Raw genomic sequence first — 15643 nt, forward strand, 5'->3', positions numbered from 1 at the left:
TGACTATTTTACAGTTGGTAGTTTATATATGTCTGTGTTACTCTCTCGCTTCTTCTCAGTTTCCCCTTCACCCCCGGCCCCCTCCCATACCTCGAGTTCTCCAGTCCATTCTCTGTATCTGCATCCTTGTTCTGGTCACTGAGTCCAACAGTACCATTTTTAGATTCCGTATATGTGAGTTAGCATACAATATTTGTCCTTCTCTTTCTGACTTACTTCACTCTGTATGACAGACTGTAGTTCTATCCACCTCATTACATATAGCTCCATCTCATCCCTTTTTATAGCTGAGTAATATTCCATTGTATATATATGCCACATCTTCTGTATCCATTCATTTGTTGATGGGCATTTAGGTTGCTTCCATGTTCTGGCTATTGTAAATAGTGCTGCAATAAACATTATGGTACAAGTTTCTTTTGGGATTATGGTTTTCTTTGGGTATATGCCCAGTAGTGGGATTACTGGATCATATGGTAGTTCTATTTGTAGTTTTTTAAGGAACCTCCAAATTGTTTTCCATAGTGGCTGTACCAATTTACAGTCCCACCAACAGTGCAGGAGAGTTCCTTTTTCTCCACACCCTCTCCAACATTTGTTGTTTCCAGACTTTGTGATGATGGCCATTCTGACTGGTGTGAGGTGATACCTCATTGTGGCTTTGACTTGCATTTCTCTGATGATTAGTGATGTGGAGCATCTTTTCATGTGTTTGTTGGCCATCTGTATGTCTTCTTTGGAGAAATGTCTATTTAGGTCTTCTGCCCATTTGTGGATTGGGTTATTTGCTTTTTTGGTATTAAGCTTCATGAGCTGCTTGTATATTTTAGAGGTTAATCCTTTGTCCGTTGTTTCATAGGCAATTATTTTTTCCCACTCTGAGGGTTGCCTTTTAGTCTTGTTTATGGTTTCTTTTGCTGTGCAAAAGCTTTTAAGTTTCATGAGGTCCCATTCATTTATTCTTGATTTTATTTCCATGATTCTAGGAGGTGGGTCAAAAAGGATGGCGCTTTGATGGATGTCATATAGTGTTCTGCCTATGTTTTCCTCTAGGAGTTTGATAGTGTCTGGCCTTACATGTAGGTCTTTAATCCATTTGGAGTTTACTTTTGTGTATGGTGTTAGGAAGTGTTCTAATTTCATTCTTTTGCATGTTGCTGCCCAGTTCTCCCAGCACCACTTATGGAAGAGGCTGTCTTTTTTCCATTGTATATTCTTGCCTCCTTTGTCAAAGATAAGGTGCCCATATGTGTTTGGGCTTACTTCTGAGTTCTCTATTCTCTTCCATTGATCTTCCTTTCTATTTTTGTGCCAGTACCATACTGTCTTGATCACTATGGCCTTGTAGTATAGTTTGAAGTCAGGAAGCCTGATTCCACCAACTCCATTTTTCCTTCTCAAGATTGCTTTGGCTATTCGGGGTCTTTTGCGTTTCCATACAAATCGTAAGATTTCTTGCTCTAGTTCTGTGAAAAATGCCATTGGTAATTTGATCGGGATTGCATTGAATCTGTAAATTGCTTTGGGTAGTACAGACATTTTCACGATGTTGATTCTTCCAATCCAGGAACATGGTATGTCCCTCCATCTGTTTGTGTCGTCTTTGATTTCTTTCATCAATGTCTTAAAGTTTTCTGCATACAGATCTTTTGCCTCCTTAGGCAGGTTTATTCCTAGGTATTTTATTCTTTTGGTTGCAATGGTGAATGGGAGAGTTTCCTTAATTTCTCTTTCTGCTCTTCCGTTGTTAGTGTATAGGAATGCAAGGGATTTCTGTGCATTAATTTTGTATCCTGCTACTTTACTAAACTCATCAATGAGTGCTAGCAGTTTTCTGGTAGAGTCTTTAGGGTTTTCTATATATAATATCATGTCATCTGCAAAGAGTGACAATTTTACTTCTTCTTTTCCAATTTGGATTCCTTTGATTTCTTTTTCTTCTCTGATTGCTGTGGCTAAGACTTCCAAAACTATGTTGAATAATAGTGGTGAGAGTGGACACCCTTGTCTTGTTCCTGTTTTTAGGGGGAATTCTTCCAGTTTTTCTCCATTGAGAACAATGTTGGCTTTTGGTTTTGCATATATGGCTTTTATTATGTTGAGGTAATTTCCTTCTATGCCCATTTTCTGGAGAGCTTTTATCATAAATGGATGTTGAACTTTGTCAAAAGCTTTTTCTGCATCTATTGAAATGATCATATGGTTTTTATCCTTCAATTTGTTGATATGATGTATCACATTGATTGATTTGCGTATATTGAAGAATCCTTGCATCCCAGGGATAAACCCCACTTGATCATGGTGTATGATTTTTTTAATGCGCTGTTGCAGTCTGTTAGCTAGTATTTTGTTGAGGATTTTTGCATCTATATTCATCAGTGATATTGGTCTATAGTTTTCTTTTTTTGTGACATCTTTGCCTGGTTTTGGTATCAGGGTGATGGTAGCCTCGTAGAATGAGTTTGGGAGTGCTCCGCCTTCTGCAATATTTTGGAAGAGTTTGAGAAGGATAGGTGTTAACTCTTCTCGAAATGTTTGATAGAATTCACCCGTGAACCCATCTGGTCCTGGGCTTTTGTGTGTTGGGAGATTTTTAATCACTGCCTCAATTTCCGTACTTGTGATTGGTCTGTTCATGGTTTCTATTTCTTCCTGGTTCAGTCTTGGAAGATTGTATTTTTCTAAGAATGTATCCATTTCTTCCAGGTTATCCAATTGATTGGCATAGAGTTGCTTGTAGTAGTCTCTCATGATGTTTTGTATTTCTGAGGTGTCTGTTGTTACTTCTCCTTTTTCATTTCTAATTCTGTTGATTTGCATCTTCTCCCTTTTTTTCTTGATGAGTCTGGCTAATGGTTTATCAATTTTGTTAATCTTCTCAAAGAACCAGCTTTTAGTTTTATTTATTTTTCTTATGGTTTCTTTCCTTTCTTTTTCATTTATTTCTGCCCTGATCTTTATGATTTCTTTTCTTCTGCTCACTTTAGGGTTTCTTTGTTCTTCTTTCTCTAGTTGTTTTAGGTGTAAGGTTAGGTTGTTTATTCGATCATTTTCTTGTTTCTTAAGGTAGTACTGTATTGCTATAAACTTCCCCCTTAGAACTGCTTTTGCTGCATCCCATAGGTTTTGGGTTGTTGTGTTTTCATTGTCATTTGTTTCTAGATATTTTTTGATTTCCTCTTTGATTTCTGTAGTGATTCCTTGGTTGTTTAAGAGTGAATTGTTTAGCCTCCATGTGTTTGTCTTTTTTGCAGGTTTTTTCCTGTAATTGATATCTAGTCTCATGGCGTTGTGGTCTGAGAAGATGCTTGATATGATTTCAATTTTCTTGAATTTGCTGAGGTTTGATTTGTGACCCAAGATGTGATCTATCCTGGAAAATGTTCCATGTGCACTTGAGAAGAACGTGTAGTCTGTCGTTTTTGGATGGAATGTCCTATAAATATCAATTAAGTCGAGATAGTCTAATGTGTCATTTAAAGCTTGTGTGTCTTTATTTATATTCTGTTTGGATGATCTGTCCATTGATGTAAGTGGGGTGTTCAAGTCTCCCACTATTATTGTGTTCCTGTCGATGTCCCCTTTTATAGCTGTTAGCATTTGCCTTATGTATTGAGGTGCTCCTATATTGGGGGCATAGATATTTACCATTGTGATATGTTCTTCTTGGATGGATCCCTTGATCATTATGTAGTGTCCTTCCTTGTCTCTTTTAATAGTCTTTACTTTCAAGTCTAATTTGTCTGATATGAGTATTGCTACTCCAGCTTTCTTTTGACTTCCATTTGCATGGAATATCTTTTTCCATCCCTTTACTTTCAGTCTCTATGTATCCCTTGGTCTGAAGTGGGTTTCTTGTAGGCAGCATATAGAAGGGTCTTGTTTTTGTATCCATTCAGCCAGTCTGTGTCTTTTGGTTGGAGCATTTAGTCCATTTACATTTAAAGTGATTATTGACATGTGTGTTCCAATTACCATTTTCTTAATTGTTTTGAGTTTGTATTTGTAGGTGTTTTCCTTTTCTTGTGTTTCCTACTTAGACAAGTTCCTTTAGCACTTGTTGTAAGGCTGGTTTGGTGGTGCTGAATTCTCTTAACTTTTGCTTGTCTGGAAAGCTTTTGATTTCTCCCTCAAATCTGAATGAGATTCTTGCTGGGTAGAGTATTCTTGGCTGTAGGTTTCTCTCTTTCAGGACTTTCAGGATATCCTGCCATTCTCTTCTGGCCTGCAGAGTTTCTGTGGAAAGGTCAGCTGTTATCCTGATGGGTTTTCCCTTATATGTTGTTTGTTGCTTTTCTCTTGCTGCTTTTAATATTTTTTCTTTGTGTTTAATTGTCGTTAGTTTGATTAATATGTGTCTCGGTGTATTTCTCCTTGGGTTTATTCTGTATGGGACTCTCTGTGCTTCTTGGACTTGGTGAATTATTTCCTTTCCCATGTTGGGGAAGTTTTCCACTATAACCTCTTCAAATATTTTCTCAGACCCTTTCTTGTTTTCTTCTTCTTCTGGGATGCCTATAATTCGAATGTTGGTACGCTTAATGTTATCAGTGACGTCTCTGAGACTGTCTTTTAATCTTTTTATTATTTTTTCTTTTTCCTGCTCTGTGGCAGTTATTTCCCCCATTTTATCTTCCAATTCACTTATTCGTTCTTCTGCCTCAGTCATTCTGCTGGTTATAGCATCTAGAGTATTTTTAATTTCAGTTATTTTGTTATCCATTGCTGTTTGTTTTTCTGAGTTCTTATGAACTGTTTCTTGTACTTTCTCTATTTTGTTATCGAGATTTTGTATCATTTTTACTATCATGACTCTAAATTCCTTTTCAGGCATTTTTCCTATTTCCTCCTCATTTATTTGGTCTTGTGGGTTTTTTTCTTGCTCCTTTGCCTGCATGGTGTTTCTTTGTTTCCTCATGGTTGTCCAAACTTTTGGGGTTGCTTGTCCTTGGGTTTTTTGCGTTATTCTGTGACCAGCAGAGGTTCCTTTATTGTTTGTCTGTAAGCCTTGGTGTGTGGGGAGGGAGAGGGTACAACAGTGGCTCCTTCTCCTGGGAGGCAGTGAGCAGTGGCGCACTGATGTCTCAGTCAGGCTTGGAGATGCCTGTTGCAGAGGGCGCCGGTGGCTCAGGCGTAAACAGAAAGTCTTAGAGTTGGGCCTCTCTCGGGGGTTTTTTTTCTTTTCTTTTTTTTTTTTTTTTTTTTTTTCTCTCGGCAGCCTCCCTGCTGCTGGCGTTGCAAGGGGTTTTAATCTAGCCCCACCCGAGTGCCTGAGGGTACTTGTTATCCCTGAGCGCCTTAGGTGGCCCGCAGGGCGTCTCTCCACTGCCTGTTGCAGAGGCGCCGAAAGAGAGAGAGAGAGGCTATGCGCGTGGCTCCTCCCAGCCGCCAGTGAGCCTGCAGCCTCCAGCCGCCATCATGGCCGGGCAGCTCTCAGGAACGGGCACTCCTGTCCGCGGGCCTCCTCCCTCCTGTCCTCTCGGTCCGTCACCCTAATGGCAACAATGTTTCCCACACTGAACCAGCTCTCCTGCTCCCACACTCCCGCTCCTGGACCCTCCGTTCAGCCGCGGATCGATGTCTTGGTCCGGGAACGCTGAGCTGCGCTGCGGACCCTCCGAATGTTTCTCACTCCCTCCCGTCTGCCACAGCTCCGCGGCTTCACCCTCTTTGAGCCCTCATAGATGCCTCCCTACCGGCTATGTCGGGCTCCCCGCAGTCCCATCCGGTGTCCAAGGCCGTCTGCTGGTGTTCAGCTGTTTCTCTGTGAGAATTACTGCGTCCTTCCGTGCATTCCCAATGCATCTGTGGGGAGGGATGCACTCCACGTCTCTCTACTTCGCCGCCATCTTTAATCTCTCGACATGGCTCATATTCTATTGGTCAAAGTAAGTCATATGGCCAAGGCCCAAGTTTATGGGGCAGATACAGGTACTCTGCTTGGCTAGTCCATAAAGTCAAGTGTCAAAGGGTTTATACAGTCCCAGCAGAAGATGGATTCATTTCTCTTCTGATACAAGCCTAAAACACAAGTCTAGGTTTTGGCATGAATACCTTACTATCAAAGTTAGCTATTTAAATTTCAGTAAAGGAGGTAGGGTAGGTGGGTGCCTCCAATATGAGATGAGTAAATGAAGTTAGTGTTTCACTGAATAATTGGATATCTAAACAGCTCTTTTAAAAGCTACAAAGGATTATTATACATTATTGAACTCCGGGATAGAGTTGTATGATTTTTCAAACTCACACTTTAGTCATTCTAACCTGATCAATAAAATAATTTATAAATCAAGAAGTGAAGCAAATGTATGCAAAATTAGTTTTAACTTGATTGTTGATTTTGCTGAGTTGTTTACCTTGCTCTTTCGTTTTTAGAATAATTATTTTAGGCTATAAGAAACCCTTGGAAAGAGAGGATCTTTTCGAACTAAATGAAAGTGATTCCTCCTACACTGTGTGTCCCATCTTTGAAAAACAATGGAGGAAGGAAGTTTTAAGGAATCAAGAGTGGCAAAAAGTAAAGGTAATTAATTATTAAATTATTAGTACTTAGTTAAAAAACTAAATAAAGCTTATTCCAAATATGAGATATTATTATTAATGTAGGAGATTCTTTAAATATGTGAAATAACAAGCCATTTTCATAAGTATAATTGGCTGTTATTGCAGCTAATTTCTGCCATCAGATTATTCAGCATCCCTTTCCTTCAAAGTTCAAGAGCTTTTATGTAGCTAATTTTGGCTTCTCACCAATATCTTTCTTTATCCATCATGGCAAAGATGGTTTTTATATCTCAGAGCATCATGTCTATTGGTCAAAGTAAGTCATATACTGGCCAAGGCCAAAGCTTATGGGGCAGGGATAGGTTCTCCCTGTGTATCATCACACACACACACACACACGTGAATGTATGTCCTCAAAAAGAAAATATAATTTGAAGATGAAAACTGTATTAATGAAACAGTTTCAAAACTCAAAAAGTCACAAAATAACACAAAATAAACTGTTTCTTTTTCCATTTATGCCACATGATATAAATAATACCAAGTGGTTTGGAGACATACCATACCAATAATATGGGCCATATTTTTAAGTTTAGCTGAATTTATTCCTTTTTTGTTGCTTTCCTGTCTTTGGAGTACATTAATAATTTTATGGTTAGTTTGTATATATTTTATGTATTAGATCATCTGTTTCATTTTCTCATTGCTTTTATTTTCTTTAATTATGTAGTCATCTTTTCATAAAGAGGCACATACCAGGAAAGCATCTCTACTCCGTGCATTGTGGAACACCTTTAAGTTTGTCTTCATTCAAGTTGCTCTGTTCAAAGTGTTTGCTGATGTTTTGTCCTTCACTAGCCCACTCATAATGAAGTAAGTTGAAATCTTGTTTTTTTCTCCTTCCCACAAGTAAATGATGAGCAAGTGTTTCACTGTAAAAATTGTACTAAAAAATAGTGAGGTAAGTAGATCCCAATTACAAATTTTATTTTGGATACACAGGCATTCTATTAGGTTTGCCTGTGATAAGAATGTGAATTATGATAAATAGAGAGTAATTACTGAAATCAACCATGTACTAAGCACTGTTCTAAAATCTTTATATGAATTATCTTATTTAATCTTTACAACAATCCTATGATATAGGAAGTAATATTGTACCCACTGTCACAATGCAGAAACAGAGAAATTTGAGTAATTTGCCTAAGACCACACAGCTAGAAAATGCCAGAGTCACAATTCAAATCTAGGAAATCTGGCTCGAGTATATGTTTAGAAAATGAAATGACACATCCCTTTACTATTTTTCTTAGTTGTGGCCTTTTGGGAATTAAAATTTATCAGCCAAGGTATATAAATATATATTGGGTTGGCCAAAAAGTTTGTTCGAGTTTTTCTGTAAGCTGAAACATTTTGGCCATCCCAATATATGTGTATATACAGAGAAAAAAAAATTGTAAAGAATTTCTGTAATATTTCTATAGTATCTATATGCAAAGATTCATGGGCAGACAGTAAAATCACGTCCTTGACTATATGCCACATTTTTCAAGGGGATATTTCCTTACCTCTGCCTGTCTTAAGAAAGAAGCACAAAGAAACTTTTTAAAAAAATTAACCAATAATTGTATTTTTTGTTTTGAATATGTTCCCAAGTTGGAGTTTTTAAGAACAATTTAATTCATAAAAATAGAATTAATCCTGAGTCGCCTGGATCCCAAATGATATCCAGGCACATGTGTGTCCAAAATTTATTAAACACCTACTATACGCCAAACTGCTCTAAGTAGACCATGGGGATAGAGCAAAAATCAAAAAGTCCCTGCTCTGATGACACTTAGAAGGGAGAGAGAAATAATAAACAAATAAATAAATATAAATTGTACTAAGAGATAATCAGTGCTAAGGAAAACAAAGTACAGTAAGGTAATGGGGGAGGGGATGCCAATACTGGGGATTTGGAATTTGCTGCTTTCTGTGAGGTGGTTAGGAAAGACATTTGTTAGAAGGTGAAACTTGAACAAAGTTCCGAAGGAGGTTAGGGAGGAAGCCAAGACTATCTGTTGCAAATAGGAAGAACAAGGACAGCAGTGTGCTTGGTATCCCTGAGGACTCATAGGAGGCAAGTGAGGCTGGAGCAGGGAAGCTGACAGGTCAGAAGAGAAAAGTGATGAGATTGAGGTCAGGAGGGTTTGGGTGCTGAAAAAGATTTTGAAGGGCCTTACGGAACCTGATGAGGATATTGGCTTTTATCTTGTCTTAGAAAGGAAACCTATGGAATCTTTTGAGCACAGAATGATACGATTAGACTTTAGTTTTATAGGAACCACTTTAGCTGCTGTGTAGAGAATAGAGAAGCAAGAGTGGAAGAAGGAACAGCTGTTAGAAGACTAAGATTATCCAGGCAAAAGTCAATGGCAGCTTCAACTGGGTTGTAGCAATGAAGGTGATAAGTGGTCAGGTTCTGGTTTTATTTTAAGGGTAGAGTCAACATAATACACTGATAGATTGAATGCAGGTTGAAAAGGAAGAAAGGAGTCAAGGATGCCTTCAGAGTTTTTGTGTAAATCACAAGGTAAACGAGTTACCATTTACTGAGATATAGAAGGCTCAGGAAAGAGTCGAGTAGGGAATGGAATTTGCTAAATTAGAAATATGTATTAGCCATTCTGCAGAAAAGAATTAAAATAGCGGACCTGACTGCTGTCCTTTGGAAGGCCTGTTTATAGGGCTGGCCTTTGGCTGGCAGTTGGAACTTGAATTTCGGGAGGGTTCTCACTAACTTTAACTGATAGGAGTGGTTCAGTATGTCCAGACTGTTTAAACAGACAATGCGGTCCATGCTGAATACCCGCTTTCCTTCTGGGGGTCTGGAATTTTGGTGTGTGTTAGGAAGAGGGTGCCCTGGATGCTGAGTCTATAAGGGGCTTCCCTGGCAGACAATTTTTCACATATTTGCCACAACTAGTTGCTGAGGGAATTAACTGTTCTCTGTGACTCCACTGAGAGAGGACTTTTTGAAGCTTGTACCGGTTTTCCCCTGGACTTTGCCGCATTTACCTTTTCTCTTTGTTAATTTTGTTTCGCATCCTTTCACTGTGATAATTCATAGCCATGGGTATGACTCTATGCTGAGTTGTTCTAATGAATCATTTAACCAGGGAGTGGTCTTGGGGATGCCTGACAGACATTCAGGTGAAAAGTTTGAATTAGCGATTGTCTGCATAAGTCTGGAGTTAGGAAAGATATAGGCTGGATTCATAAATTTGGGAACTGCTCCAAATGAGATTGGGTGTATATCAAGCCATTGTTCTGGATGAGCTCACCTTAGCAGCAGTGAAGGGCAGTAAAGACATCCACATACTAAACCCTCGGCTTTTTTAATGTGTGGAGGTGGTGAAGACAGGGGAATCCATCAAAAGATACTGAGAAGGAGTGGCCGGTACAGAGAGAGGAGAACCAAGAGAGCGGCATTAGGAAACGCAAGGGAAGAAGGTGTTTTATTGCTGTCAGAAAATAGTTTCTGTTGTTTTTACCCCAAAGTCTCTATTTGGATCCCTTGTCAATAGACATAGAAGCCAAATGTCTCCTGGATTAACACCGCTTATAGACAAGGTAATAGATGTCTCATTCCCCCTGCCTCTGCCTCTCACCTCTGAACACCCCAGTTATTTTTAAGGAGTTACCATTGTGTCGTTACCGTTCATCTATGATTAGAAGTCTATCTATGAGAGATGCATTGGCCTGCTAGCATCTTCTCTCCTGCCCCGTTCTAGTGATCTGTTGCCGCAAAGTTAACTACTTCAGAACTAAGTGGCATAAAACAAAAATGATGTTTATTATGTTCATGATTTTGTAAGTCAGGACTTCAGAGAGATCATTTTTCTCTGCTTCACAGTGACTGGAGCATTCACTGAGTAACTTGAATAGTTGGAGATAATTGTAGCAGCTCCGATAGAGACATATATTTGGGGACTTGGTTCTGGCTGTTGGCTGATACCCTGATTGTTCTCTGTGTCTGCTGGTACCAGAAAGCCAAGATGGCTTCTACTGGAGAGGACTATCTTTAAGAATGAGATGCATTGTCATATTATCGTCTCATGTATAGTAATCAAACATAACAAAAATGATACTTTCATTAATTTACTGGTAGGAGAAATTTGTTTCTTATTGAATGTGATGCTTAGTCTTTTTCTCCTGTTTATGTGGATTTTATTCTAATGTCAGTCAAACAAAAAATGAGTATTCGTATCTGATATCATGAATATAGATTTCTGGTCTTTACCATGCCTTGATCACAGGTTATTTATAGTATTTCCTGAAAATATTTTTAATATTTCCATATTAATATGGTACCTGGTGATATTCATTTAATTGTTTGATTTTCTGAGAAAAGAAAAAGGGTAATTGATAGATGTATCTACAGTGAGAAAAATAGTGCTCCTCTTTTAGGAAATTTAATTCTTAGACCACAGAGGTATTTATTAAGTTGCTTTTGTAAAAATAAGTGGTGTCCCAATGGATGGCATCTGATAGAGATCAACTAAAAATACAGAACCTGATGTTGTATATGTTTATGTGGGTTGTGGGGAAATTTAATTGTGTCATTGAGAATATGTAATATTCCAAATAGTAATTTTCAGTGACTAGAGGTTTGTAATTGGATTTTTAGAGATGCTGGTATATATTTAATTCCAAGGTATAATTTTTTAAAAATTAATTATTTAATTAATCTATTTATTGGCTGTATTGGGTCCTCGTTGCTGCATGGGCTTTCTCTTGTTGCACAGCATGGGGGGCTCTAGGTGCGTGGGCCTCAGTAGTTGTGGCATACAGGCTCAGTAGTTGTGGCTCGCAGGCTTTAGAGTGTAGCCTCAGTAGTTGTGGTGCACAGGCTTAGTTTCAGTAGTTGTGGCGCATGGGCTTAGTCGCTCCGCAGCATGTGGGATCTTCCTGGACTAGGGCTCGAACCTGTGTCCCTTGCATTGGCAGGTGGATTCTCAACCACTGCACCACCAGGGAAGTCCCCCAAGGTACTATTTTAATAAAGATAATTTTTGAAGTGCTTGGTTTATAAAACAATTCGGGCAGCATGCATTGCTTTTAATTTCCCCCAATTAACTGTCCAAGCTGTCAATAAAATAGATTGAAGCTTGGATGATTAGAACCATCCCCGTTGTTTTGCTGTACCCAGCATTGACCTTGATCATGATAACCATGTTGTCACCAAACTTGGTTTTGGTTTGGTCACCAAATCTCTTTTGTCACAAAAGAGGAAATAAGTAAAGGTAGAGGGAGGGAAATTGGATATGGATAAAAGTAAGTATAAGAAGTAAGATACAATTCAGGCCTTTAAGAAAACGGTGTCTGTTTGCCATGCTAAGAGATTCCCTGACTTAAGTTCTAATTGTCGTTTCCCTATATTAAAAAAAAAAGTTTTAAATGTCTCTTTGTCTCAACTTTCATGATGAAGTTAGGCCAGAACAGTTAATTATTTGATGAGATTACCATATGAAAACTAGAAAATAACTTTCTACCCAAAAGCTTGTGAAAATAATTGTTGATTCTATTTACTTTATCATATAATGCTTGAGTAAAAATAAGGGGGGAAAGGATGCCAAATTGGGCAAGTAGAGAAAAAGAACAGGCAAGAATGTGTGTGTGTGTGTGTGTGTGTGTGTGTGTGTGTTGGGGGGGGGGTGTGTGTGTGTAACATTTTGACAGTCCTTAATTCACATAAGCATTTTATTACTTCAGATATTTAACATTTCTTCCCTTTTCTCAATTTGCATATGACATTCAGGCAAATGATCATTTTCTGTGAACATCGCCCAGATTTCGGCTGGAGTGGCTACGGCTATGCTTTGGCGCTTTTTGCTGTAGTCTTTTTGCAAACCCTGATCCTTCAGCAATACCAACGTTTTAACATGCTCACTTCAGCAAAAATTAAGACAGCTGTTATTGGACTGATCTACAAAAAGGTAAAAGATTTAAGAAATTCCCAATTTCTAAATGGGCTGTATCCTTATGTGCTTTAAAATAAGGGATCTGGAAAAATAGAAGTGTATATTAAAAAGTTCTATTGTGCCCTTTCAGGATACATTTATTTTGCTCTAAAAGAACTTTGACTCATCAATATTGGTTGCATTAATTTCTTTATAGGGTCCTCTTTCTATAGTCCTTCAAACTTCTGGTCAACTCTAATCCGTGAAGTTAAATGATGTTCTTTGTCCACTGTTATGTCACTTAATTCCTGCTCAGAAAATGAATGGAGTTGAATGTTTTATGGTTGTTTATATTTATGTATCAATAAAATTTCTTTCCATGATCATTTTCCATCTACATAGTACCTTTTACTTCTTCCTCTGCTCACTCTATTTTTTCATGCAACAAAGCCATCCTTCTCTATACAGTGGTTATCTACTTCTCTTTGAGTCTAAGCCGTCTCCCACCCACGCCAAAACCTGGCTGATCCTTATACCAAGCATGACCCTAAAGTTTAATTTGTCCTTTCTTGAAAATACAATTTTAAATACCACCTCTACCATTCAGAGCCTTTTATTTATGTGATAGTTATAAACAGTGAGTTTCCTCCCTCCTGTAGTTATCATTGAGTTGTTCAGTCAACAAGTGTATTTTGCCTTCTTGCTCTGTACTTGTCTATAAATTGTGGGCTCTTCAGATTTGGAATAGGAACTTTTTTACCTGTTATACCTAGACCTTTATCATCTAAGAGAGCGGCTTTTACACATTTTAACAAAAATTGGAAGACTGAGTAAATGAGTAAATGAGCCATTGCCTTCAAGAAATTGGGGAGAACTATTAGCATACATAATAAATGTGTGGCACTAAATGCAGATATTAAAAGAGATCAGATGAGCAGGAAATCTACAGTGTTTGTAGGCAGTTAAGGAAGGTTTAGCGTAGAAAGGAGACTTGAAATAGTCTTTGGGAGAGTTGTAAGATTTATGTAAGTGGAAGGAAGTATAATTTGGGTTGACCTGGGCATGAAGTGTTATAGACCATTTGGCCATATTAGGCCAAAATGAAGGCATAGAGTGACTTTAGAGATTTTGGAATGACCCAAGCTTAACTGAGCCAGGAAATATAACTGAACTTGCTGCAGAGCTAGCTCTGTATAACACAGCCCAGATACAGGCTCAGAGAGGCTGCCCAAGTTGTAATTCTATAGGCTATAAATTCTGAGAAATTCAAATTTGGAGAAAAGATATCAAAGAGCCTAGGAATTGGTTTAAATGCTAACATTTGTTTTCGATATATAGTCTATATGGAACAGGACTTCATTCATTGATTAAAGTGTTGGAGTTTAGGTATAGGATTTGGGTGGATTTACAATCCTAAAAGAGTAGATTGCAGTAAAAATTGGAGCAAACTGTCAGAAATAAAAAGGAAAATCAAGTGTTGTGGGTGAGTCCATTACAAGGGCAAATAGACTCTGGAGATAATGTAAGAGGGAACAGAGTTCTACAAGAGTGAGACTATGTGTATCCTTAGAGATTAACAGCAAAGGGCACTCGAGGATCAAAGGAAAACAGCAATCAAGCTGGTCCATGGATCCTGCGGTAGGGATTAAGATTTAATTCCAAGTCCATCAGACATGCAGCAGAAAACATTGGTGGTGACCTGTAGTGTTAGGATGCTCTGGGACAGCCCATGCAGGTGGCACTAATATAAGGCAGTCTTTCTTCTGAGTCTCTTATCCTACATCTGCTTTCCAGAGGGACTAATTGGGGTTGCTAAATTTCTCTTCTGCTTTACAGATTTTAGGATTCTGATTTTTATCATATTTAGATGACTTCACGATCCTAAATTGCTCTCATAGTGGCACCAGACAACCCCTATTCACCTGACATTGGCCCTCCTTCATCAGGGATTTGTTATTAGATCGGGGTAAAGCTGGTCTTGCACCCTTTTCTTGGCGAGGAAGGGAGGTGTTCGAAAGTTCTTGTTCTGTATCCATCCACATGACTGCTGCTTCTTTGGAGTGAAGTTCAGGGAACATTGTTTTTAAGGTTTGTGGGGAAGAACACAGGCCTCCTTCCACTTGATTACTTCATGAGTCTTTGGGTCTCAAACCTCAGATTTTGTTACCTCTTAGCTCCCAGTTGCAGGCTCCATGAGAATTATTGAGGACTAGGAAACAAGATATGGTTCAAAAGCAGCATCAGTTATCCTGGGCTTAATGTGGGCAGTCTGAGGGCATTCTTGCATCAAATGCCATCCAATAGAAGCTTTTGTGATTTTTAAAATATTCTATATCTACATTGCCCAGTATGGTAGCCACTAATCACATATGGCTGTTGAACCCTTGAAACTGAAACATGGCTTATAAGAGCAAGGAAGTAAATTTTTAATTTCAATTAAATTTAATAACCATGTCTAGACTGTCTACGTTTGTGGCTTAAAAGTTTATTCTCTTCTTGGGCTTCCTAGGTGGTGCAGTGGTTAAGAATCCGCCTGCCAATGCAGGGGACACAGGTTCGATCCCTGCTCCAGGAAGATCCCACATGTCACGGAGCAACTGAGCCCGCGTGCCAAAAAAACAAACAAACAAAAAAAGTTTATTCTCTTCTTAATTGTGGGAAGTATATAATATAAAGAAAATTAATAAAATTCTGTTTCCATTCTTTAAAATAGAGATACTTAAGTGTGGTCAGAATATGGAGAGAGAAAGGGAATCCTGGCATACTTTTTTTTTGCATCCAAAATAAATGAAGAAAAAGGAATTTTCATAGATTTATGAGGATCCACTTTAACATACACTATGACTTATTAGAAGTAGGGCAACCACTGAGAATCACTGGGATAGAAATTTTTAGGGCCCTTCCAACTCTAAATTATATGAAGTCTATGACTTACAGCTAGGATGGTCAGGAAAAATAGTTCATATCCGGTTCATCTGTGTCTTCATAGAGCATAATTCAATCAATGGAATGAAGTTTCAAAAAGTGGTGAGCTACATAGTTGTGTTAATGACCCTTCTGAGTTGGTCCGCAATAAAGGCCCTTCTGCCCATGTCCTTCCAGCCAATAGAACAAGATTGAGTTCAGGTCAGGAGCAAAGAAAAGCTTTGTTCATTGATCAGAGAATGGAGAGGGACGGGCTCCCACTCTAGAGA

General features: G+C 38.5%; 1 protein-coding gene across 6 annotated transcripts in view; it reads left to right on the forward strand.

Annotated features, from left to right (window-relative positions):
- LOC130830253 (multidrug resistance-associated protein 1-like) overlaps positions 1-15643 on the forward strand; it is an 86437-nt gene that overhangs the window by 11328 nt on the left and 59466 nt on the right. For 5 of the 6 annotated variants that reach the window (XM_057697359.1, XM_057697360.1, XM_057697361.1 and 2 more), the window contains exons 3-5: positions 6376-6523; positions 7235-7377; positions 12308-12485. In XM_057697359.1, coding sequence (XP_057553342.1) covers positions 6376-6523; positions 7235-7377; positions 12308-12485 — 469 coding nt within the window. Of the gene's footprint in view, positions 1-6375; positions 6524-7234; positions 7378-9858; positions 10120-12307; positions 12486-15643 lie in introns of those variants that run through there. The other variant, XM_057697363.1, reaches the window with a different exon arrangement.

The sequence above is a fragment of the Hippopotamus amphibius genome, chromosome 10 (genome assembly GCF_030028045.1).
Source record: "Hippopotamus amphibius kiboko isolate mHipAmp2 chromosome 10, mHipAmp2.hap2, whole genome shotgun sequence".
Lineage (NCBI taxonomy): Eukaryota > Metazoa > Chordata > Mammalia > Artiodactyla > Hippopotamidae > Hippopotamus > Hippopotamus amphibius.